We start from the raw sequence: 27522 nt of genomic DNA, 5'->3' as shown, positions 1-27522 counted from the left end.
TGTTCAGAAACTGTATGCAAGCTTCCTCTGTTGGAAGAAACAAAGGAAAAATATTTTTTATTTACTTTTTTCATTTCACTCACCATTTTATATTTTCCATGTAATTTCTCTCAATCATTTTATTCTTTCTGAGATGAAAACCATATTAAAGGCACGAGACAGTGCTTATTCACTACTTCCTTTCCTGACAGTCTTTACAGTCCTTTCACAGCACTGAGCTGTGACTTCTGTGGACCCAGCATTCCTCAAACACTGATAATAATTGCACTAGATCCCATCCGTAGATGTAAAACGTTTTTCCCCCATGAGCTTCATTTCACATTTCTCACACTTAGGCACATTATTTCCCTCTTGTAGCATTTTTCTGCAATTTTTCAGTAATCCCTCAATTTTACTATCCAGACAGTATCAGCATGACTAGTACTAACACTACAAGTGCAGGAAGTCAAACTCCCTACTTTAATTTTTTTTACCTGCCTCCTCTCCTGCTAAATCCACCAAAAAGTCCCCAAAACAAAACCCAACTGGCTAACTTTTCTGTCTTACAGGTTAAATGCAGTGAACAGAAGAGCTGCAAATGACATAGCTGAAGCAAGATAGGGCACAGAATAAACACCACCAGAAGACAGAATCAACACCTTCCCTTCCTTCCCATTTTTGATGGCAGGAACTAATCTCCCCTTTTCCTTTCCTGGGGCTGAGCGTGGATCTGTGGCTCAGTCACACATATGAGGTCAACCTGAACTCAGTGTTGCTGTGAAAGAGGCAGTTTGCTCCTCTCTCTCACAGCCACGGGCATACAGCTCTGCCCTCTGCAGCAGCTCTAGTACTCATTTATTCATGTCTTTTGGAAGCTGTTCTAACAAGCTGAAACATAATGGGCAATTTGCAAAGTAAGTGCAAATGCAGGGATAACCTGATGTGGACAACACTGTACAGAGGATGGATAAGTTATTTCAATGGTAATGAGGTCTTGGATTTGCTGTTATTCAGTGTATCTTCTTAGTGGTATTTATTAGAATTACCACTTTACAATCTGCACAATTCACTTGCATCCAACTCAATTCTTCCAGTGAAAAGGACTTCTGCTTAATTCCAGGCACTTCCTCTGCCTGTGTTTGTGTTCACACCACTATGCCCCATAGCTCCCTAACCTGGACAAAAACCTGCTTCCATCCTCTGTGGCAATTTTCAGGCTCAACAAACCTTCATCCAACTGATTACATAAAAAGCATCAGTGCCAGCACTAAACAGAAGAAGCAAGCACTGGGACTAAGGCAGGACTTTAAATGTGGGCTTAAGCCAACTGTGAAACAGCAGCCTTGTTGTGTTTTTTCTGTATGAAATATCTTCTCTGAAATTTTACACAGAACCTTAAGAACTATGCAGTAACACATAGAGTACAAATGGCTTGAAGGGTAAATACACATAGTTCATTACAGACTCAAGAACAAAACTCAGGTGAGCTGGGTGATTCACCCCAACATTTCTCCTGCCAATGATACTGAAATAAATGCACATACACAAATCTTCTCATACTCTTGATCTGTACAGTATAGCCTTGTATTGAAAATCTTTAGCATTCTATGTAGACTTCAGCATCATCTTAACTGTCTTACTGACCTGACTAATTCAACATTCTGTATTGTAAACTGTGATAAAGAAACACAGCATTTTTGAGTAGATGAACAATGATTTCAACAATGTTGAGAGTATATACATGAATGAATATTTTATAATGATAGGTATTATATGTATTTGAGCCAAAACACTTACTAGAGGTAGAAAGCTCTTACATTTTACTATATTAACAGGGTTCCTTAGCCAGGTGTTGCCTTTCTTCTCAGAATGAAACTGAATCGTGCAATATTTTTAGTCACTGGTATTTGAAGATCCCTCCTTTTAAACTGCTTCAGAGAGAGCAAATGCCATCACCCTAAGTCACCTTGTCAAAAGCCCAGTGACTGGCAAATATTCTTATTCTACCTCCATAAAGAGCTATCAACAAGGCAGCCCCATCTCCTGGGGTTACTAAACCTTAGATCAAATGTCCTTTCATACTAGCATGATCTAGCTATGTACTGTTCTAACTTTAAAGCTTTAACACTTTTCCTGCAACAAAATCATAACATTTTGGAGACAGTGAACTTGAAGCCATTATTACTGTCTATAACAGCTACTTTCATGTTTCAAATGGGTCTTTGACAGCTTTTAGATCTCCAGCTTCTGGCTGACGTACCCAGATCACTGAAATGGGCAAAAACACGAAAGGTAATTCTCTAGGGTATTTTGGTGGGATTTTCTTTTACAATTCAGAAAACTTTTCTTAAAAGTGTTACTGTTGAACCAGGGTTAATATTTAGAAACATTTTTCATTCAAAGACTGGTCAAAAAAAGCCGCAATATTACGTGCTGGACATGTAATCTTTGCAGGTCAAACTGTTATACATTTTTTTTAAACATCTATGACTACATTGTCAAAACTTTAACAAACAGAAACAGAATGCCTTAAAAGTCCAACAGTTCCACTGCTGCCAGTAAGAACTGCTGAGACAAGACATTAAATGCCTTATACCACACAGATTAATTGTTGCTGTTGATCTGTGAATTAGAAGATGCTGGATCAATTAATGCTGAAAAAAAGTGGTAAAAACGGAAACCATCAAAATGCAAAGATAGCCAGCTATCCTAGACACTTCTGGAGAGAAGTGATAAAATGTCACACTCATGATGCTCCTGTAAGAGGAACAGGATCCAGAAAAAAACACCCATGAAAGTCTTAACTTTCATCCCCCCATACTGGAAGGAATTGTGTGATAAGGCTCTACAAGACCAAATGCACCTGTGTTTTGTAGGTCAGCTCTTCTTCTACATCAGCCTTCAAGTAGTGGCTGACTTAGCAATTCCTGAGTGGGAACCATATACCCAAGAACATTTCATAGTTTTTCTTCCTGCTGTTTCATTTTAATGTACCTTGAACCCAAAATACCCACGCAGTATGCTAAGGTGAAGATCGCACTATCTAATCATTAAGATGAAAGAAATGTCTGCCTACTTACCAGGTAGACATTGAAGGATTGATTACTAAATAACTCAGTTATGTGGAACCATGCACGAACTTTATTAGGCATTTGATTATTCAATATGCTGGAAGACATTCCATATTCTTACTTAATACTAAATGAGCTTTCATCTAGATCATCATACTCTTTTATGCCAGAATTTCTGTTAAATCCTAAAATTTCAATTGCAACATTTTCTTTTCACTAATGCTTTAATGTTTGCCAACTGCAGTTACAATGGCAAGGACTGCAATAAAAAAATCCACAAAATAAGGGTGAAGCGCTAAGGCTGACTTAGAACAGTAATAAAAGAATCCTAGGTGAAGCTTTAAAACCTAAACACAAATGTTATGCTCCCATCCAGCATTCAGGCTCTGGCACTTACCTGATGCCCCAGCAAACTAACTCAGCTCATTGTGGTGGAAAACTTGTTGGGGCAAAGGGGACTTCATGAAGGCTGGTGCTAGTGAGGAAAGCTGCACCGCTCATTTGGGCTGCAAAATATTTAGGTTGCAGTGAGCCCTTCTCACAGACCCACACACAAAAGTTATTTATTTATCCCTTGTAGTTTGGTGGGAAGCATACGGAATCTGGGTAAGCCTGTCATGTCACCAGCACCAAAATCCTGTTACAGCATTTGCCAACTGGAAATCCAGCAGCTATCCACCTCAAAGACAGCCGGGACAGTGTAAGATATCACCAGCTCTCTAGGTACTTGTTTCTGTTCCAGAAATCAGCCTTCCTGAAGGAAGGTAAACAGAAGAGGGAACTAATACTATACCCATAATTCATTAATCATTAATCCCAGTACTACCAGATACTGGTTCCCTAACAAGCCTACATAGATGCAAGAAGGGCAGCAGCATTAATTAAGCAATCCTCACACTCGCAAGGTCGGCTTGGGTTGGGTGTGCACACACACAGAGCACCTGCCAAAAGCTTCAGAACAACTGCTGTTTCCTGCTGTAACACCAAAAAATCCAAGAAAACACAAGCTTCATCAAAAGGTAAATCAAAGTATGTTAAACCCAGTAAAGGATCACCACAACCATGCCTTAGTTCCTCGCTGATCTGTAACTGCATAACACAACATGGAGAAATAAAAATGACAATAAAAATGGCCGCAAGAATGATCAAAATAGCTTACAAGTTAAGGCAGTACGAATACAACAGCATTTGATAACCAAACACAGGACTTTTGCTTTGACTGTCACAGGCTGGCATCATTTCAGCCACAGCACAATCAGATCCTGCGGGACAGTAATGACTTTTGATGCTCTGCTTAAAACCCTAAGGACTATCCAAATAAATATAGTCATTGATGAGTCCTGGAGGGAGATAGATCAAGCTTCCCTCAGACAAGGATGTTCTAATCATCAGCCCGGTAAAAGTAAGCTAGAAACAAGAGTATTATACAGACATAGGTACTTTCAATCAATGTGGGCATAAATTAATGCTGCTCATAGAAACCAGGGTTTGGCCACCCTCAGTCAGTATCTGTTTCTTTTAGCTAATGCTTTAATGTTTGCAAACTGCAAGTGTAACAAGAGTGGGAACAAGATAAAGAGGCACCTAAACAATGCTAAGGTGTTAGGACTGACTTAAAACAAGCACAAGAGAAGATCAGGTGAATTTTTAAATTTTGTTTAAAAAAAAGCAAGAGATACTAAACTAAGTTAAACACATAACAAAATTTAAAAGATATATTTCATTTACATGTGCCTTTGTATTTACATTTCAAACAGTTTCTCAAAGCTGAAATACCATTCCTTCTGAAAAAACGAAAACTGGGAGAAAAAAATCCTTCTCTTCAGACAATACACATACTATGTCTCTCCATACTTGTTTGGAAGAAACATATATATGCATCTTTCATACTAAGAATCCCAGTCCTTAAGAAAAATCAAATCACTTGAAAGGAAAGTTCTAAATAGACAAATCACAGTCATACAATTGAAGACATGCTAGCATCTCCTGTGAATAAGACACTCCCTTCGTGTTTATACTGTTAATGAACCTAATTACACCACAACACCATCATCATCATCTTAATTATGTTTATGGAGTCCAGCTCAACAAGAGCCTGGATTGCCCTGAAGTATGCAGATACAACCACTTGCAGTTGACTAAAACTTAAAAAAAAAAAAAAAAGCACACAATATGACCTATGCAAAACACAGTATATTCAACAGATTTTGGAAAAATTACACTACTCAAATCGGCAACATTGGAACAGTAATTAGTAATATCTAGACATATTTGCCAAATTTAACTAGAAGGAAGCTCATAAAACTTAGAAAACTACACTGCCAAATCAAATAAATATTTCAACAGCATGATGACTCATGCAAGGCATTTGACACTGTCCCACACAATATCCTTGTCTTCAAACTTGAGGGACATGAGTTTGACAAACAGATCACTTGTGGATAAGGAACTGGCTGGCTGGATGCACTCAAGAGTTGTGACCAACAGCTCGATGTCCAAGAGGAGAGCAGTGAGGGCTGGGGTTCCTCAGGGGTCAGTCTGGGGCCGGTGCTCTTTCACACCTTTGCCAGTGACAGGGATCGAGTGCACCCTCGGCACGTTTGCAACAACACCAAGCTGTGTGGTGTTGTCATGCTGGAGGGAAGGGATCCAGAGGGACCTTAACAGGTTTGAGAAGTGGGTCTGTGAGAACCTCATGAAGTTCAACACAGCTGAGTGCAAGGAGCTGCACCTGTGAAGCAAATCTCAAGGCAATCTGAAACACAAACATAGGCTGGGTGGAGAACAGAGTGAGAAGAAGAGAAGGATTTGGGGGTGCTGGTGAATGAGAGACTTGACACAATTCAGCAATGTGTGCCTGCAGCTCAGAAAGCCTGTTGTGTCCTGGGCTGCATCCAAAGCAGCACAGCCAGCAAGTCGAGGTGATTCTCCTCCTCCACTACTGTACTCCTACCTGGAGTACTGCATCCAGATCTGGGGCCCCCAAAATTAGAAGGATATGGATTTGCTGGAAGGAGTCCAGAGTAGCTCCCAGGATGATCAGAGGGCTGGAAGAGCCCCTCTGCTATGAAGACAGCCTGAGAGAGCTGTTGTTCAGCCTGGAGAAGAGAAGGCCTCTGGCAACACCTTAGAGCACCTTTCAGTACCTAAAGGGAGATACAGGAAAGCTGAAGAGGGACTTTTTTCAAGAACATGTAGTGGCAGGACGAATAGCTTCAAACTGAAAGAGGGCAGATTTAGATTCCAAAGAAGTTAATTCTTTACTGTGAATGTGCTGAAGCACTGAACAGGTTGCCCAGAGAAGCTCTGGCTGCCCCATCCCTGGAAGTGCTCAAGGCCAGGCTGGATGGAGCTTTGAGCAACCTGGTCTCAAGTGGAAGGTGTCCCTGCCCACGACAGAGGAGTTGGAACTAGATGGTCTTGAAGGTCCCTCCCAACCAAAAGCATCTTATCATTCCATGAGACATTACTCTTCCTTACATTTCATTTTTTTTCCTTTTGTAAAATAAATAGTGCATTTCATGGTTCCTAGTAATTGGCATTTTGAAGTAAAATCAACATACAAAATAAGATGACTTATAAACTCTCAACTTTACATCTTCCTATCCAGTTAGTGATTCACTCCCAGCAAATCACCTCCACTGACATTTTGCTGACATCACCCACACCACTACAAAACAGCAATTTAAAACCAGTCTGAATTTCACCAAAGTTTTAACAATTTCTGCTACATTCCATGAAATAACATTCTAATTAAAAGCAGACTTTTGCATTGCTATGGAATTATGGGACTGAATGCTAACAGCAGCAACAAACGTGCCAAAATATAATTAGAAAGAAACTTGAAAACTCCCAGTCTTCTCTTGTAATTTAAATTACAAAACTCTGATTTTCAGCTCTGGAGGACTTGATTAAAAAAGAATTAAATTACTTGGGAACAAAAGATAAAATTAGATGTATCACGCTCATGGCTTTGGGACAAAAGGTTAACTATGCTCTTAACCAATTCCACCTATAAAATACAGTGTAAATAAATAGTAGCTGCCTGTAATGCCTTTTATCTGCTGCACTTCACAGAATCATAGAATCACAGAATTGTTTGGGTTGGAAGGGACACTGAAGCTCATCCAGTTCAACTCCCCTGCCACGGGCAGAGCCACCTTTGACTGGGTGGGGTTGCTCTGCACCCTGTCCAGCCTGGCCTTGAACACCTCCAAAGAAGGGCCATGAGGATAGTGAAGGGTCTGGAGGGAAAGCCACATGAGGAGAGGCTGAGGTCACTTGGTTTGTTCAGGCTGAAGAACACTGAGGGGAGAACTCAGTCTTCAACATCCTCATGAGGGGAAACAGAGGGGGAGGTACCCATCTCTTCACTCTTGTGACCAGTGACAGGACTAAACGGAATGGCCTAAAGTTTTGTCAGGGGAGGTTTAGACTGGCTAACAGGAAAAGGTTCTTCACCCAGAGGGTGGACAGGCACTGCAACAGGCTCCCCAGGGAAGTCTTGGACCAATATTCTCAGGCACATGGTGCAACTCTTGGGGTGTCCTGTGCAAGTCCAGGAGCTGGGCTCGATGATCCTGATGTGTCCCTTCCAACTCCACATTTTCTAAGATTCTATGATAATACATTCCTCCTCCAATCAATTAAACTACTCACAAGAATTCATTTACATATGGCAGTACGCACAATATAAATCACCAAGGTTTACATTTCAATAAAAATAGCTGTAGCCCACTAATTATTATAATGTGCCTATCCTAACAAAAATGCAGTGCTGTGTATTTTACAAGTAAATCCTTGTGTACCAGTATCTAAAGCATCTCTAAGCACTGAAAGGAAAAGAAGGTTATCAGGAGGAAACAACACGGATTCACCAAGAGGAAATCAAGTGTGACCAATACGATACCATGCTACGATGGCATGCCCAGCTTGGGTTGATAAGGACAGAACAGTGGATGCTGTCTACCTTGACTTCCACAAGGCTTTTGACACTGAATCCCTTAACATCCTCATAGGAAAGCTCACGAAGTGTGGGTTAGATGAAGGGACAGTGAGGTAGACTGAGAACTGGCTGAATGGCAGAGTTGTGACGGAGTATATACTTCGACCACTTTTTTGCTATAGCACAACACATTCTACTATGTCTCTTGTGAACTCTGGCCATTACAAGCTGATAATTGAGTTACCAAACTTTATATATATACACAGAACTGAAGTATTTTCATGTCTCTGACTTTCACTTCATATATTCCACATCTCTTTCAATGCATCAATACTTTAAAATAAATGTTCAAATAACTAGCACAAAATCAAAGGTATGAGGTAATGAAACAAACTGATGACAGAGGACTGTGACCAGATGGTAACTCAGCAAAAGGAGTGACAAGAAGAATGAAGACTGGAGTGGGAGGTAAAGGGAAAGCTCTAGGCTAAATCTCCCACTGTATTATTTCCATGTAGAACTCCACTGCAATTCAGTCTCAGATTACTCTTTGCAGGCAACCGTACACACATGAACTACTAGTTGTGAACAAAACAATAAGGTCTTAGAAGTAGTTTACAGAACCAAGAAGCTGTTAGTCTCAGAAGCTTTCAGGACTTAAGGAAGATAGGTTTTTTTCAGCTCTAGCTGACTCATACAGGTTTAGACCAATGGAGCAGGGTGATGAAGCACCAGATGAAAACCTAGTGAAGCCTTCTAGAGAAGAAAAGCAATCATTTAGAAGGGGGGAAAAAACCTACAACCAAAACCCAGGATGGACTTAATCTAAACACTCTTGTCCCAAAGAAATCCAGTGGAAACCTGGCAGAAGCCTTGAAAAACAGATCTTAAACCAGCTCACACCTGTCCATGGGAAAAGATCTGGCAAGAACTATTTGCAGTGAAGGGCAGGAGTCCTCAGATGCCATACAGCATGACCTGGGAACAAACTGCAGTGCCCAGAAAGTTAATAAAGGTATTACAGTGCACATAAAGACATTTTTTAAAGCTATACTTTAGGTATAGCATTTTTGTCCTACAATTTTATGTCTAAGATTGAGCTACTCTCTAAGCATTCAGTATTTGGCTGCAATCAAGGCTGAGAGTTGGGCTGAATACCCTCCTTTCAGTCTCAGTAAAAAAGGAACATTAGGTCTTTTACACAACAGCTGAAAAAGCAGGAAAAAAAAACCCCAGCAAAAAAATGCTGTGCCTGTGATTTCAGGAGAGAGTTGCGTGGGGTTTTTTGGGTGTTGTTTTCTGAATTTTAAGGAATTTCTTTAAGTACAGTACTTGCTAGACAGGCAGACTTGAAAACATCAGCAGAATAGCTGCTTGTTGCACTTTGTTTCTACTCTGCTCAAGCAAATGAGCTGTGCTTACATGTTTTGTGTAAATAAACAGCACTGCACACACACACACACAAACTCACAACCTTCAAATAATATAATCTATTTCTCTTCCTGAGAAGAACAACTTGGCAAAGCCTCAAGCATTAGCTCTCTCCTGGGCTCTGAGAGTAGAAATAATACATGCCAGGTTTTCCGAATACCAATGTCAGATAGCCAGATATTGACTAACACACATTGTGGCTCTGTGTCTTTTGTCTGCTCAGCTACCTTGAAGAGGAATTGAGCAGTGTCTCAACGCCTGCGGCTCAGATTAACAACTGGTCTTCCAGTCTACCTTGGTGACACAGCCTTGTTTAGAATGGGAGTAATATGATTCTTTGTGCCTTTTTTAAACTGGCGCTTTTTGACCGCTATTATCAAGACATCCCTTTTCTGGACCAGAACACAGAGAAGTAGAATGTGAGACCGTTTATGCTCCAGAGCTGTTATTATTATTATTATATTAGAACTATTATTATGCATCCCTGTGTGACACTGATTGTGCTGTAATTATGCCTCTCCTGGTGGGAGAGATCTTTAAAGTCCTTACTAGGAGTTCCAGAGACAAACGGGACTCTCAGCCTTCGCTGCTTCTTGATAGTTGTTTATTAAGTCTTATCAGAGAAAAAGAGTCACTAGTGTGATCCAGACACAGCACAAAGCAGAGAATGCAGGAGAAAGCCTAATTATCAAGATTACACGGCCTTTTTAAAGGTAAATCAACCAATGGTTACTAAAAATGTACATTATTTTTACTTTTCTACCAATTATTTAGTAACACAGCCAGGAACTGCAGAATTCTTTGTCCAATCATCCCAAACTACTTTTACTGCAGAATATGGAGGAGTAGAAGAAGAAGGTTTGGAGAACAACAACAATCCTCCATTTTGATGGGTTTTGCTTTTATCTATTTACTACATTAACAAACCCAAAACCTCTAAATTTTTCATCCTGTGACAATCTTACAATAGTAGTCTATCACCTAATTTACACTAGTGTCATTTCTAGTTCTTCTCTAATAGTAGGCAGTTTTTTCCACAGACAGAGGTCAAAAGCTGTGTTGTTCAGGGGGGTGAAACCCCTCAAAACAGGCAGAGAAATATTCTCCGCACTCTGGGCTCCCACAGCTGTGCTGCGCTACCTCAAATGGATTTTGTAACAAGCACAGATACCAGTTCAGCAGAGTCAGTAGCATTCACTACTTGCTTTTGGTCATGCCTGAGCTTTGCCTTCACAAGATGTATAAGCCCGACACACCCAGCAGCATAAGTTCGAAGCACAGAGTATGTATCTACACATGGTAAGAATATACATCACTCTTCCTTTCCAGAAACATAGGTCCAAAAACTGAATAGGAGTTACATAGTAGACAAAACTCTGTAATAGCAAACTTCCAGGTGACTGAGAAGTAGTAGCAAAACATCTGTGCATTTCATATCCTCAGCTAATTTCAATCTTTTGGATGCTCACATTATATGGCCAAAAATCCAAACAGACCTAGATCCAGTTTTGACAGGTCCTACTAAACCCCTGTGTAGTGGTTTGGTCCAAAATACTCATTACTCTTTACCTTCTGTGAGATAAGAATTAGGAGAAACGCAAAGCAGGCACCAACCTTGAAAGAATATAAAGAAGCTTATTAACAGACCTAAAAGAAGAAAAAAAAAAAAAAAAATCATACCACACCTTCAGAACACTTCTCCTCCCCCCCCCACCTTTCTCCCTTCTCCCACTGACAATGTAAAAAGACAACCCTTGAGATGTTCAAGTCTGTTTACCACTTCCATAATAACCTTGTTCAGTCCATTTAGGAAGAGGAGTCTCTCCTGCCCATGCTATGAAAACATTATCACAACGAGGCAGCTGCCCAGGTTGGTTCTCTGCTCGCATGCGAGTCTCTTCCCACGACTTGCAGCTTTACCCACAACTGCTTTTGGGGTCCACTCTTGAATTACTGGAGTACAATTTTAAGGTTGAGCCGTTCAGAAACAAAAGTTCTCTTCACCCATCTCTGGGAGCATTTCATCTCTAAGAACAGAGGCCCTTCTCCTTCCCTGGGAGCCAAGGGTCTTCCTCATCTTCATCTCTAGGACTATCTCTGGGAGCATCTCTACGAATTGAGGTTTTCTCCTTTTCCATTTGGAGCAAAAGTCCTCATCACTTCCATCTCTCCCTGTTCAAACTTCTCATTAAATTACAGCTGCTTCAGCATCTGCCTATCTCAGCGCAGGTGCTTTTGCTCACAAGTACACGTTGAACACTCCACCCCCCATGCCTTCATGAAATTACAACAGGTACTCTGATACATCATAGCTTTACAGCAGAATTTCAGCTTTAAGCATCTCCTCTTTCTTCCCCCTCAGGTTTTCAGCTCTTCACAGCACTAAAAGGGTTAATCTCACCCAGGCCTTGCAGCTGGAATGAAGCGTATCGCTGTCGGTCCCATGATCTCTGCTGGACAGCGGTGGGCAGGTGGGCAGCTTTTGGGCAGGTGAGCAGCTTTTGGCTGAATCTTGGCCGCACTGGAGAGGGGGAGCCGGGCCGCTCCGGCTGCCCACAGCAGGGCTGTGGGGGGGTTCCGCGGGTGGAACAGGTCCATCGGCTCCAGGATGGCCGTGGCCTGGCCTGGCCTGGCCCAAGCAGGGCCTGGGCTGGGCCCGCTGGCCCCCACACGGGGCCCGCAGCCACCTGTGCCAGCACTGGAAACGAGAGAGAGCTTGGGGGGGAGTTTGTCTACTCTTAAGTGTGGATCACAGAGGCGGTCACAATTTTAAGTGGCTCAAAGAATTGTCCATATTCAAACTGGCCAGCTGATAGGTTCTGTCAGGTCACAGAGGAAGCTGTAAGCACCCCTTGGCAAGGACATCACTTCCGGGACTATGCTTGCTAACCTATGACACCCTGGGAGACCAGTGTTAGGTTATCTGATTAAAAGCTAATCATAATAGAAAAACAGATCCAGCAAGGATCAGAAGCAAAACAACAGGTCAACCCTAACAACCCCAACAGTGAAAATGGAGCATGTGAATCAGCTACTCCTACGACTGTCAATTAGACTTTATTCCCCCAGTGTGAAACCTATCATGATGACTCAAAGAAGAAAGTCTTCCCAAAAAACACCTTGAAAACTAAAGGTTATTGCCTTAAGGGGTATGGGACTTACTAAGGGATGTAGGGAGGAAGAACATTTTGGGATTGTGTAAAACTTAGCACAGGACTGTGAGAATAAGCAGGATGCTATGAAATGCTTAGGGGAAGGCATTAGATGTGGAGAAAGACTGGTATAGAAGTGGGTAAGGGAGAAATAAGTAAGGGAAAATAGATAAATGGGGCAGGTCCAGTGCAAATGGGCATCTGGTCAGGGCACTTGCCTGACTAAGCCCTGCCCTTGATCATGACAGTCCATCCTATATTGTCACTAAACCCTATACCTGTCTTCTTTGTGAATGCACTTTCTATTTTGAGTTTGTGTGAACTCAAGCCAATTTCAAGTCAGACTGGCTATCAAGTAAATAAGGTCCAAGTGCCAGCAATTGGAGTGAGAACATGAATTTTGGGGGTTCATGGGTTTAGGGGCCAGAAACTACACAGACCATTTAGAATTGGCTGGGGGAGCACAGAGAGCTTGTGTATGAGTTTCTGCAAAAATTCCACTGGACTTCCATTGTGAGGAGCTGGAAAGGAGGAAAAGGACAGGGCTGTCCGCGCAGTTTTTGCTACAATGCTCTGTGTGCGTGTGTGCGCGTTTATGTGGGTGCCAGTAAAAACCCTGGTTTAAGTTTCTGCTGCCCTGCATGGCCAGCTGTGTGTGCATTTTCTGTACGTGAGCGAGTGCACGCACACACACCTGTGGGGAATACACGTTCCTCACTGGCTGGCCCTGGGGACACAGCAGTCCTGCACTTACCTATTTAGCTACGACAGGAGATATTGCCCCTGGGACACAGAGCCCTCCATGCTTGGCTACCTCTAACAGCTGGCATGGCTAAAAGGACACATACTTCTACAAGTTTCTTAGCAAAGCTATCAGTAACACTTTGAAGGTGAAGTGTCTATATCTGCCTTAGATTTGAGTTTGGGTAGTCTTTAAGACTTTTAGTTGCAGACTGCTTAAGCTGTCCTGGCATCTGTTGGAACACACTTCATGCAGTTTTGCTAAGGCACTTTTTAAAGCACGGCGTATTTAAATTGTAGTAAAAAAATGTATTGGCATTCTCAGGCACTGTTCTGGTTCAACTGGATGACTTCTGGTTCTTTTAATAGCCCTTGAAATTCCTATGTGCTAAACACATTTGAAAAGAATCTTGACCAGTTCTTTCCTGTATGTTTTCTTTTCAAGCCAGGATTCATTTAACAGAAAAGTAACATAAATAAAGCAAACATACAGGTGAAACAAAGTAGATATAAATTAAACTACAGGAACATATTTAATAAGATTGCCTCGGAGAAACCTGTGAAGAGATTTCCATAAAGAACACTACCACTTTTAAATATTAATGGTCTGCACAAAAAAAACATGCATTCACTGGCAGCATACCATAGTTGGGATGCCCAAGGAATAGGGTCTAAGCTAATTCATCATGTCAGTAATTCACTCACAAATATCAAGAGTTCTTGAGAGAAAGAGAAGAGTTTTAACTTGATCACCAATTTCTTTTTAAGTTCATTCTTTTACTTCTGTTGTGGAACACAAGCATTCTGAGGATGGCTTTATGTGGCTTTCTAGACTAATACTCTGAAACATTAATTACCTGGAAAGCAGCCAAGTGAGATTTCTAACTAAGTCCATGAAGACTGTACTCTTACTTTCAACAGAATGAAAGGTTTTAATTGATAAAAATGTACTTCAGAATCACTGTGGCTGATGATCTTTTTCATACCTTAGGGAAGTCTTGGTCCAAAGCTGTATTAGTCTTCTCAGAAGCTGGCACTTCTCATAGCTAAGACACCAAGCAGCAGTGGAAATTCCTGATTCTTGTCACATACGCAACAGGAGCTGTCAGAAAGGCTTTACACTGTCATACTGGGGATGACAAAGCAGCACTCAGAGGAAACGTGGTCTGCTAAGGGCAAGGTAATCCTTTTATAGAAGGATTCATAAAGAGCAGGGCTAATTCCAAACATCTTCCATTCTAGTTCATGGCATGAAATAAACAGAGGTGGATACGTGGCTGGTATGTGGGCATAGCAGGAACTGAATGCTTCTGTGGACAGTGGCTGCAGCAGCTGAAGACAACAATGAGAATCTGTAGGTCCTGATGCTGGATACAGAATAACAGAAGAGCTGTCCACTGAAACCCACAGAAATTTCAAACCACCTTTCCATCTCCACAAAAAAAAAAAAAAAAAAAAAAAATCATTGCTGGATGTTCCGATATAGCAGTTGCAAGAGAAAAAAATACTCTTTCTAGTAGTATTAATGAAAAAACAATTCTCCAAGTTTCTGCCAGAACTATTACAAGTTAAGCTTTGACAACACAGGACAGAAATGAAGCTTAATAGGACTTTCTGTTGCAATAATATGACTTTCTTTGCCCCCAGAAAAGATACACACTATTGCCATGTACAGTTGTACTGAGCAACAGAAGTAAGGATGAGTCCTTGCCTTCTTAGAAAGTCTGTGACCATTCCAGCAGATTTGTGGCATAGGAAGTTGCTTCATGAAAATAAGGCACTGAATTCTTAAAAGGTTTCATGTTACTCCAATGACATTTTACCAAGTAAGAAGTAGGTTCAAGAAATTCTCCTTTCCATGGAATTAGGCTGCTCCAAGTTTGGGGGAAAAAGGTCTGGAAGACTAACCAGCCCAACAGTAAAATACAAATGTTTCACACCCTCTCAAGAGAAGAAAATATGGTATTTTAGTAAATGAGGGTATGACCAATTTATGGCCATTTAGCAGATATCAAGATAAAATTAGGACACTTTTATTAATACAGAGAGGTTATTTAAAGTGCCTTTATTAAACACAATGGTCAAAACTTCACACAAATAGAACATCTACATGGGATGTGGTTCTGGTTTTGAACACTGTCCAATCAGGAAAGAGAAGCAATCAACCAGCCTGACTGACCTAAAGCTATAACTAGACAAGGAAAGCTGTGTAGATAAACTCGGTGAAGAACATAGGCACAGCTTGGAGCTGCACACATTTCTTTTGAAACTGAAGCTTTAAAGAATAAAAAAAGAGAGAGTGAAGCAGAAAAAAAAAGGAAATCGCAGCTTACTATCCATCTAGTCACAAATATCAGCATGAGTTTGGCAGACATCCTAGATGAGAAATTTCAGATCTGTTTTTAAGGTAACAGTGACTGTTTAGGTTTTGTCAGGGTTTACCCAAGAGTAAAGGTGAGTTTTGAAGACAATACAGAAGCACCTAAGGCAGACACTGGTTCAGGAAGTGTAAATTCCTGAAGACAGAACTAGTAAAAGACCTTCTGGTCACAACATCCTTTGGACAGAAAAAGTATTTTTCAGTCCACTGGAAAGTTTAGATGTCCTCCAAACTATATAGTAGGATTCTCATCAAGTCAAAAGCTGAGAGATGCCACAATTTCCTGATAATATTCTTGTAACAAAAAATATGCAACAAAATGGAATGCTTAAATTTGCATACATTTGCTTAATCTGTTGCTAGCATCCCTCAGTAACTACATCAATTCCGGATCAATGAAAATACATGTATCACAACACAGTAAATTCACCAAATTACATGGAAGTCTAAACATTTTATTATTGATTTGTAAGTATAAAATATGAATAAGTACACTACAGCAACAACAGAAACGCAAACACTGGGCATAGGTACACATTGTTTTATGCAATCTATCAAGTAACGTTCCTTTACCATCCACCATGGGGCTGGAGTGGACCTTTTAGTGAAGGCATGACTAAGAAAGTGATTAGGCAAAAAGTTTCAAGTCATGAAACAGAGTAAATCTGTAATACAAAAGGCTTTGCTTAAAATGTTCCATTCCTTTTATCCAGACATTTTACCCTGGGATAGAACTGGAATACCTTGGAAAGTATATTGTGCAAGTCAGTTTTCAAATTTTTGACGTACTTTTTTTTTTTTAGCCATTAAATAACTCTATTCAAACCAGCATTGGATTGCTCGAGTTAGTTTCCAGTGAAAAGTTCTCACACAGGAAAACCTCATACAACTCCCCAGAACTTTCAATCTCTCTTTCACAAAATTCTCCCATTTTCATTCCAACAGGAAGTGACAAAATCTGAGATTTTAGTTTTCAGAAGGTATATTAGAAATTTCCCTGTAATAAACACCTCACAAATACCTGCATGATGATAAGTTCTTAATAATTTTTTTTTAAAAATTAAAGAAAAAAATTAAGTAGTGCACAGGCCATCTGAGTAATAGGGATACTAATGGCATATTTCACTTGTTATTAAATATCAAAGTACACAATTTTTTTACTTACAGCATGAAATTCCAGACAGACACAGAAATAAATCAAGTCTATCCCCGAAAACCAAAATACACTTCAAATTCTCCATCTTTTCAAAGCCAACTGATAAACTGATAGAGGCACTCCCAGCTCCAAAAAAGAGTACAGTATCCCCTAAAAATATCACCTCAAGTGAAAGACTTGCTCCACAAGTGGCTGCTTCTATACAGGCTATTTCCATTTTTTTCCTACACAAGGACAATGGCATGTGCAACATTCCTTGCCTCTACATCCCTTTCATACTTCACTTAAAAGCCTTGCACACTAAAACAAGTGAGACTAGGAAACCTTTAATAGGAAAACCACACAAAATGTATGATTTATTTTGGGCCAGGACTGGTAATCTAAAATCAAGCACCTAGTGTAAGAGAGCTATACAGGTACACTCTCACCCAACAGAATTGGTGGTGGAATCAAGTGCCTCCCTGGACAAATAGCTTAGGGCCCACACTAAGATAGGATGATTTTCTTTCTACTTCTGAGATAAAATACAACAAATAGAATCAGCTTGTAATTTGGGGGGAAAAAAGGGGGAAAAATATATACTGTTCACTGTTACCATATATTAAACAAAACACAGAAGTTGTAGTTGTATGACTACTAAAAATAGGTTTGAACTGTCCTGAAGCAGAAGCTGTGCAATACTTCTTTTATCCTATAAAAAAGAACAAGTAAAGCAGGAAGAGAACTGAAGAAAATACAGTATTTTGAAAATGTGTTTAAAAGTTACTGGAACTGATTAAATAGTTGCATTATTCTGACAACTATTTTTTCTTTCCACGTTAGTTACATAAATAATAGAATCATTATCTTACAATGCCCTATTATCTAATAATTATTCCAAACCATTTATCTGACACACAGCAATATCAGCTTATAGCCCATGTTGTTAGCTGATGGTTTCTACTTTTAAACATTTTTTCTATATTTATTACAAGTTACACTTCTGCCTTAGAAGGAGTGCACCCACAATTAAATTAAAAAAGAGAAACACACAGACAAAAACTGAAAAAAAAAATTCCCTGATGTTCCGAAACCTGAAGCAATCTTTCAACATCATAACTTGTTTCACAATGCCTCCTCTTATAACTAACATTAGGTCTCTTAGAAAAGGAAGCAGACAGTACTCAGTCTCCATCCTTTTTCTTCCTTCTCATTATTTTAGATTTCTTCCTCCTTTTATCCCTGACTACCTCCATGGCATGACCTGATGAAGAAACCATGTAAAAGCAGTGAGAAATACATTAATCTGCTCTTCAAAGATAAATTACAAAGATAGAGGGGGTACCCAAGGCCCAAAAAAAAAAACCCAACAAAAAGCCAAACCAAAACCACCAGTGTTCCATAAACCCAAATACTTCTACCCATTAACACGAACTCGTCATTTGAAAGTATCTTCCCTTTACTGTTATTTATAAAACCCCTCAAAATCATGAAAATTGAATTATATACACACCAGCTACCTACTTTAAGACTGTTCATGAGTGCCCACTATTAACTTCTTTTAAAAACGTTGAAGCAGAAACTCATTTCAAAGAAACATGCATATGCAGCCTTTGCAGAATGAGGGAAAAAGAGCAGGTCAAACACTTCAGAGTGATCAGCCTTGCCAAGAACCTTTATCAGAAAATGCTCCATGGTCAAACTGCATTGCTGACACAGATTTAGAATCCAAAATCAGAGCTAAAGAAATGACAAGTTCTTTGTCTTAATATGTGAAAAAGAATACTACATACATTAGGTTTGAAGTCTTAAGAGTATCAAGTGATCCAGGTGAAAGAATTAACTTTTCTCAAAAAAAACCAGAAACGTGCCAAGAGTTCCACATGGCCCTTAAAAAGGAAAAAAAAAAAAAAAAAAAAAAAAAATCTGTGCAACTCAAAGGGTTCACTATACTGTGATGAGAATATGTAGATGAGAAGAGTGCATAACTCATACAACAGAAATGAAAGTATTTTAGCTTTCCTGGAGAGCTCCTGAAAGACCATCTCTCCTCCATCTGGGTGCTGCTACTTGCTTCCTCATGACACTTGCAAGACGTGGACCTTCATGCAGCCTCCAGGAAAACACAAAGAATATGAGGGTACGTGGTAGTTTAATTACTATTTATTAGATAATGAAATCAGGTGAGTGTCACATCGTAAGCACACTGCAGGAAAACATCCATGGTCTCCTTAAGGCTCAGACAACCAAACAAATCAATTCAGCAACACCAGCTGCAGCGGGTTACCTGATCCACCGCCCACTCCATGTGCACACACGCATCCGCAGTTACCTGGGTTACCTTATCAACAAGGAACCAGGACTTTGGCCAAAGGCAGCATTAACTACTCGGAAATTCAGGACACAGAGATGCTGTCTGATTGTGTCTGCTAATGAAATATCCCATAGCACACCAAAACACAGGTATCTTAATCTTATCACCTCACTTCTGCAACTTCAGTTTTTCTAAGGAGAAGGTAAGGGGAAAGGAAGGAATCTATGAATAATATCTCAGGTTTGTATTAATTTACTTTTCAAGGCTGCCAGTGTCTTTAAACATCTCATATGTTCCTCAACAAAAAGGTTCATCTTTCTTCCTAATGTCTTCTAAAAGGTTCCCAAAATTATAACAAACAACTATCCTAAGAAAACACTGAAGGATTTCTAAAATGCTTAGCCTCCACAACAGCCAAACCATCCATTATATTCCAGCTTTCTTCTCATCAGTAAGACGTGACAGCATGTTGAACTTGCCAAATGAGCAGGAAAACCTACAAACACTAAACTGTCTTGTAAAAACAAAGACCAACCAAAGAAGGAGGCAAGTAATGGGCTTCTCTCTCCTTCCTTCTCTATGCCCATCTCATCAGTCTCTGTAAATGCGCAGAGCACCTCCTCTCCCCTCCCCTCTGGCTATGCAAGCGCTGTCTAGCAGCCTCTGCTAGCGTGGAAAACAAGAAACAAGCCATGGACTCTTTCAGATCTTCCACACAGCATTCCCACACGGAGAACTCGAGCTTCTCAAAAACTCTAACCACTAGGAGCAAGGATAAAAAGCAGCAATAAATAAATATGCAAGAATTAATTCCCTTTCTGTGTTTTTCAAGAACATGCATATTCTTATGTCTGTATGGCATAAACACACATCGCATTTTTTCTACAGAGCAGATTAGGCCACTTTAGCAGTTCAGACACCCAGTATTATAATTAATTATTTTTTAAAAATCTTACATATTAATTTTCAAAGAGCCTTGAAAGGAACTGGCAGCTAATAGGATAGACAGCACTGTTTCATAACAGCTTGCAAAAAAATTCAGTCTATTTTTAGATAGGTGAAAAGAATGTGGTTATTTAAAAAAAACCCCAAAAAACAGAAAACAAAAACTCTCCTATAAAATATAACAATGTTTTCATTTATAACTGACCATGCAGCTGATATGTCAAATCAATCTCCAGGTGAACAGTACCACATATTTAAATCCTCAAAAGAAATCTGTGTTCATATACAACAGTCACATTTTAATCTCTATTGCATGATAACACATCGTGCTGTTAAAAAAACCTTACTTTTTAATAAATCACATTCATATGAATCTCAGACAAATATATCTTTTTCTAATTGTGTGTTATGAGCCTTTAAAGGACCTCTTCATCTAGGACTACCATTAGTTCAACTATGAGCATGTTCTGCTCAAAACCAGACTGATCAGATGTTGGGTGCTGCATAACATTCATTTTGATAAAATAAATATCTGTGTTACATACCAAATTCCCACACAGCAATGCCAACAAAAGTCTTTCCAAAATTCGAGTTAACACCTGTTTCCTTTACTATTTTCACTCCATCACCCTCCGTGTTACCACCACCATTTTATGAGTCTTGTACTTAAAAATTTTAGGCATAAGAGTGGGATAAAGGTTACCAAATAAATATTTGCATTTTCTCTCCTCATTCTTCATTTTGAACAAGTAAATACTAAAATTTCTCTCAAAGCTCTTCTTATATTTCTCCATTTTGGAAAAGTGACTTAACATCCCATTCCCCCCCACCATTTTCTGTATCTCTCATTGCTGATATTTTGTTATAACTACAGCTGGTGAAAGGCAATGCAGTTTACTTCTACATACCTTACATAAATATACTTGTAAGTCAAATTGAATTGCTCATTTTGATTTTTCAAACCACCCATGCCACACAGCACTCGTTCATTTTGAAAGATGTCTTTTAGCCTGTTTCCTTAAGATAGCATTCAGTGCCTTATCATGGCTCTCTGTGCTGAGCCATTCAATAAAATAAACTTCAGACCATCATTTCAGCCTAACACAATTTGATAACTTAAAATTAATAGTATTTTTTTTTGCCAAGGTCCAATACTAAAATGGAGAAACAGAACATTCAGAGGGTCTTTTGCATACAGCCAAAATGTTTACTGTAAATAATGGGGGGGAAATGGTATTATGTTTCTCTAGACTGAAGCAGTTTCAAAAATAAAAATGCCCTAAAATTCAGTTGCAAGCAAAACAGAAGTGAGCAGGGCTGGTTTATCTGAAATCAACAAAATAATCACTAGGAGGCTATTTCACGTCAGAAGACTTAAATGTACATTCAGTTCCTTTAAGTATTTCTTTAAAAATGAAACAGCTACTTGAAATAGCACTAATCTGATGGACAGATAAAATAATTGCTTTAAGAACACTTCTGAGTCATTTTGTCCTTACCTGCAGGCATGAACCATTACTGCATGCAGCGACTGCTCCATTTCCTAGCACAGACTTGAACAGGGATCACATCTATCTTACAAAATGTGACTAATAGGGGGATTTGCGATTCCTGAGCTACTTTCCAAAGGACACTCCCTTTTCCACATAACAGGGCATGAAACGCTTCGCCAAGTTCTATTTCCTGCCCATCTGAAGCGGCAGGAGCGCGGGGAGCGCGGCAGAACGGCGGGGTCTCTGCGATGCCGCTCGCGTGACGGGCGCGGGGTCTGCACCAGCCAGCCCAGCCCGCCCCGCCGCGATCCGCATGCTGCAGCCCGCCGGGCTCCGGGGGACAGGGTGGGACCCGGAACCCTCGGCAAAAACGCACAAAGCTCGACCAGGAGGAGAGGCTGGGTGGGCACGGTGAGAGATCCAGCATGCAGCACGCGGACAATGCCAGCAGCCCCGCGGAGGCAGAGGGAGAAGCCCCGCGTTCATGCGGACGGGGATGCGGCCGTACCTTTCTGGAGAAGACGACTTCTCAGAGTTAACTGACATCAGCAGCTCAGTCTTCTGCTTGATTTCTGGAAAAATCAGAAAACGTTCACCACCGACCCCGCCTGCCCTCGCCTTCCGGACGTCTCGCTTCCCTGCGCCCTTTTGTCCGCCGGAGGCCCGGGACGCGGCGCTGTGCGAGGCCGCCCAGCCGCGCTCGGAGGGCCGGGCCCGCGCACATGACCGCGCACGGCGGGCGGAACCATCACCGAGCGGGGGGCGCCGCTCCGCGCCCGAGCGCGCGCGGGCACCGCGGGGGCCGCGCCACCGCTGCCGCCGGCGGGGGGGACGCGGGGGGACCTGCCGAGGGGAAAAACGCCGAAATAAAGGATTCCCGACACGGATCGTCTTCCCGGGTACCTTGCAAAGAGGTACTGCACACCCGCGAAAGCCTCCAGATCAAAAGCCCTGAAAAATATGGCTCTTTGAATCATTTTTGTCACAAAGAGCGAGGTATTAAATCACTACTTTCATACACGGGTGAGAAACCAGACGCGGAAAACGTTAGGCACAACTGGATTTCGGTTGTAGGGGCCTGCCTCTAATGTCCCCCAAATACACTGAAAAGTTGTGTTTCATTTTCCTTTATTTTTCTTTTCTTTTTTTTTTTTTTTAATACCCGGTACTGCACCCAGAGGGTGGTTGGGCACTGGAACAGCGCCCCAGGGCAGCGGTCCCAGCCCCAGCCTGGCAGAGTTCAAGAAGCGTTTGGACAATGCTCTTGGGCACGTGGTGGGACTCTTGGGGATGGTGCCGTGCACGGCCAGGAGCTGGACTTGATGATCGCGGTGGGCCCCTTCCCACTCAGCACATCCGTGATTCTGTAATCACCAATCCAGCACTGGTAAGGCCTGGGCTGGTGCCTCATTACCAAAACGCTGGCAGCGCGCCCAGGCACGGACACCCAGCGTGCTGTCACCAAGGGGAGATGCACCCTGCCACTCACTTCACAAGACCCTGTCGAAGCAGAACAGAGACTGCTAAAAAGAGAATTCACCAGCAGCTCTGGAGTCGAGAGGTTTGTGACCCAAAAAACCCAAAGAACAAAGTCAGGGACATGAGCATCATTGTAAGATCATATCCTCGCCAGAGACCGTAGTGCCACCTATGGTAATACTGGTAAGACCTGAGCAACACTACATCCACTTGTTTACAGCCACAGTAAACCCGAACTGTTTGGGATTAACCATTCCACAATGGAAGACCTTCAACCTGAATTTTCTTTCTCTCTTCACACCTATCTCAGGTACAAAGCCTCGGAAATTTCTGAAAATAGAAGAGAAGCTGGATAACTAATTAATTTTTTTTTTTCAACCAAAGTTACAAAAATATTATTACTATCTGAATGAGTTTATCACCCTCATGCTCTGGTGGAAGGCTTGCAAGCTAGCAAGTGATCATCACTTCTTTAAGCATATGCCACTTGCTCTTCCCAAAACATACTATTCAGAGTAACCTCCAAAAGTATCTCAGTTCTCATATCCAAAGTAGATGCCTCTCAGATCTTTGGAAATATGTCTGTTAAATGTCAGTATGTTCACAACTGGCTCCACTGCATGACTGCAAGTACCATAAAAAGTGTTTTTTACCATTGTCCATCCCAGGCAGCGAGTGTTCCTACCATCACAGCTAGTGGGATACTTCTCTGCACACCCAGACTCACATCCCAATGCAGGGATGAACTGAAGTTCATTTCCCCTACCACAGATCCTTGACACCAACTGACACCAATAGATATGATCCTCAATCTCAAAGTCCAACAAGTTTTTTAATTTCTTCTGAAGATGCTTAAAATTGAAAATTGATTACATAAACAGGTATTAACAAGGCAAGATTTTATAGCAAAACAAAATCCAGAGTTTGGGATGAAGTGATCAAATGATCTATTCCATAATTAAGTCTCCACATAGGCTTTGCAATAGATGTCTAGAGATTATTACACTAATACTTTATTGCTAACAGTATGCTACAAGATGTTAAAAACAAACCCAAGATATAAGTTACTTCACTGCAAACTTTGAGTCCCTGGATTCTCTTAAGAGATGCACAGACATTTCTCCATGATGGCATCATAGCACATAATTTAATTTTACTTTTAGTAACCAAGTGACAACAAAGACTTATTTAATATTGCTGCAAGAAGAATTTAAATAAAATGAGACCTCACAGGAAAAAAAAATTCTAATGTCTTAATGAGCATTCTACTCCACAATTAGATAAAACTTTCATCACATGATTTTGGGGTTTTTCTTTCCTCTGTTTCTCTTCCGTCAATTTGAAATATTTTCTTATTTGGGATTTACCAATCTTTTTTCTCTGCTACCTGACATTTTTGCAAGTGGACCCCTTTTGTTCATTCATAAAAGCAAATGTGTACCTTTACACATCCATATTGCATCAGTAAGGTCAGGCTGATAACATCACTATCACTCCTCATCAAAACTGATTGTGGGAATAATGTCAGCAAAATAAAACAGATGAGTTTTACACTAAGTGCCTATAGGCCATAAGAGAATAATGGCTGCAGAAATAGCAATGTTTCATTTATTTTGATTATTTATAAATTACATATCCAGAAATCTGGGCTCAATTACAGAATTTATTAGAACTTAGAACTTGCATCCCAAGTCCAAATAACTACAGAAAAAACCCTTCAAACTGCAGTCACCATAGCACCACTCTACCAGCCTTTGCAACCAGAAGAATGCAAATTACAGTAGTATTTGTTAAACTCAAAGTAACAGAAAAAGAAAAGAGAGGAAAAAGTAAAGTTTTACAACTCAACAGCTCTTCCTGGAGGTTTCTTGGTTCAACACCCTCCAAACCCAGCACAGAACTAACAGTTCCACCTTCAGTTTACCTCAATTACACAAGGGGCACAAAGGCAAATGCTGGACTGTTCAGGACCTACACCTGTTACAGATTCCAAGAACCACCTTTAATGGGTTTCATGACTTAATTAGATAACTGGACTGATCAGCACCCAGAGGTACAGTGAACCTCTGCTTAGTGAGCAAGCATTTATGTCCTCACTGAAGAGTTTTGGGTTGTCCTAATTTCTGAGGCCACAAAAAAGATAGCACTCTACATAGAACCACATCCAGAATAGATCATAACACTGAAAAAAAGTTGAAGATGAATGAAAATTAGGGCTTGCACATCTCAAAGCAGCAGTTAATGCAGCAAATTTCTTCAGCTACAAAATAACAGTAAGTTCAGGTATGGGGTAGTATCATTGTCACCAACTCCTCAGTCATTCCATGCACTTCATCAGCCCACTTTGCGTAATTTTGCACTGTGTACAGATCAAGTGCCAGACAACTGGCTGTCAGCCAAGCCCTGAGAGAAGCAGATACACTAAGTCTCCTAAAGCCATACTATTCAAGCTGTGATTGAATGAAAACAAAAACCAGAAAGGCTCTGCACTGCCCAAAATGGCTTCCTAATCATCATGATTTTTATTTTTTCAAGCCAAAGCAAAGCAGAAACTAACGATAATTTTATTTCTTTTTTAGCCAAGATGTTTGCCTCCTCCAATACGTTCAAGTGCAAATTCTGTGTTGGACCAGAGAAAAAGGCAACAGATCAAGTAAAAACAGGAAGCAATCTCCTTTTAGAGAAAGATCATTTGCTTTGCCAAGAAATAAAGAGACCAGAGGCTTGGAAAAATGGAGAGGGGAGTCCTAGAAAGAGATGCTGGCAGTTTGTAAACTCACAGGGGATTTTCAGAGAGCATCATGCCAAAAGCTCCAAACAACCTGAAGTTTCCCCACCAAATCTAGAACAAAAAACTTCAGAAGGGAAGAAACTCTTAAAGAAGAGAAATTTTTTTATTTCAACGGTGTGAAAGAAGAACAAAAAAAAATTGATATGGGAACTGGGAATCTCTGAGGAATATATACATAAGATGGAAAAGAAAATCAGAGGAGCAGAATTAGCCTGGAGTTTTGTTTATTTATTTTATCAATAAAAAGACCACACAAGAGCTCTCCACAATCAAAGAAAATAAAAAACCCTAGCTGCTGTTGAAGCACAGATGGAAAAGTGTGGACAAGGTATATGGCACTGCACAAACTGTTCCCTATGACATATGGGTAGTTATCAGAGTCACCACAATTTCAAAGTCAAGTGACAGAAGTCACTGTTTCACTAAAAATTTAATCATGTCTACCACAAACAGATTATCTCAGTGGTCTACAACATGTTCATCAGTCAAGATTAAAATATCTTACTGACAGTGCATGTATTAAATTTATCCAGGGCAGAGATCCACTGTTGCAGAACTCAACTAATACAGCTTTCTCCCCCTGCAACCCCCATGCCTTCTGGGTGCAAAGGAAGAGACAAAGTAGCAGCTAAACATAAGTACCTTCAATTTTTTGCAGTGTAAAGCCTGCCATACATAGTTTCCATATATGCTTTTTAAAATAAATATTATACTAAACAGATGCAAGAAAAAGATACTTCGTTTTTAATTAATAGGTAGGCTCATCCACACACATTTTGTTAGTATAATCTGATCATACACTAGCAGGTTCAGAGCTTTTCTTCCATTTTCTGTGTGGTGTGTATGTTGGGACACAAGCTTGAGGTGATTTTAGCCTTTCTTCTACACTGTCTTTAAACATGTACTTCCTTATCAATATCCATCCTAGTCTATTCTCCACTGAATCTTCCATCCTTATATCACAGCTACAGCTGCTTGGCTCTTACAGTTTGCCTATAAAACTCTCATCCTGCTGCAAGCTGACTACTTCCAGTGTTACTGTTAAAAGAAATAGTCCTGCTTCCCAAATGAATCTATGAAGACAGATCTGAAACTATTAAACAAATCAAATTAATCAAACTGCCTATTCTAAGTAATTTTTCAGCCTTGAAGTAATGAAATGCGTTAAGAACTTTGGTATCAGTAACGTGATTTGGTGTGGACAGATCTATGTTTTGAGCTTTGGATAACTGTTGTAACAAGTGACATGCTAAACAACACAAAAGAAGGCAATAAATTTAAATTCCCCTGATGAAGCACTGGACACCAGACAAAATTAGACAGATTTGCACACAGCTTGAGAGGTTCACTGCTTTATATCTTTTAGATCATGTACTTTTACAATAAATAGTTCTAAAAGACTGCTAGAATCACAAGCTCTGTGGTTGAAACAGGGGTTTCAAAATGGCACAAATCCAGAGCATGCCTAAATTTGATAAGCATATGAATACTAAATGGAGTAGTATGGAACCATAATGAGTATAACTGCCCTAAAATAAATTGTTCTTCCGGATATTACTAAGCTTTTGAAGTGAAGAAAAAAATAGTAGCTTTATGGACTTCTTCAGGTCTTTCATGCATAACATTCACATCAACGCTGATACACAAGCCAGTGACTGCCTCACTG

The 27522-nt window shown here is 40.4% G+C and overlaps 1 protein-coding gene across 4 annotated transcripts in view; it reads right to left on the bottom strand.

The window, feature by feature from the left end:
• The window catches only part of SRPK2 (SRSF protein kinase 2), a 137088-nt gene that overhangs the window by 68015 nt on the left and 41551 nt on the right, over positions 1 to 27522 (bottom strand). The window contains exon 1 of one of the 4 annotated variants that reach the window (XM_048302414.1): positions 21593 to 21648. The exons of the other annotated variants lie outside the window; for them this stretch is intronic. Coding sequence (XP_048158371.1) covers positions 21593 to 21633 — 41 coding nt within the window. The 5' untranslated portion in view covers positions 21634 to 21648. Of the gene's footprint in view, positions 1 to 21592; positions 21649 to 27522 lie in introns of those variants that run through there. 4 annotated transcript variants of the gene reach the window in all.

Source organism: Corvus hawaiiensis, chromosome 4 (genome assembly GCF_020740725.1).
Source record: "Corvus hawaiiensis isolate bCorHaw1 chromosome 4, bCorHaw1.pri.cur, whole genome shotgun sequence".
NCBI lineage: Eukaryota > Metazoa > Chordata > Aves > Passeriformes > Corvidae > Corvus > Corvus hawaiiensis.
The sequence above is the reverse complement of the archived record's forward strand: the minus strand, read 5'-3'. Positions and strand labels throughout refer to the sequence as shown.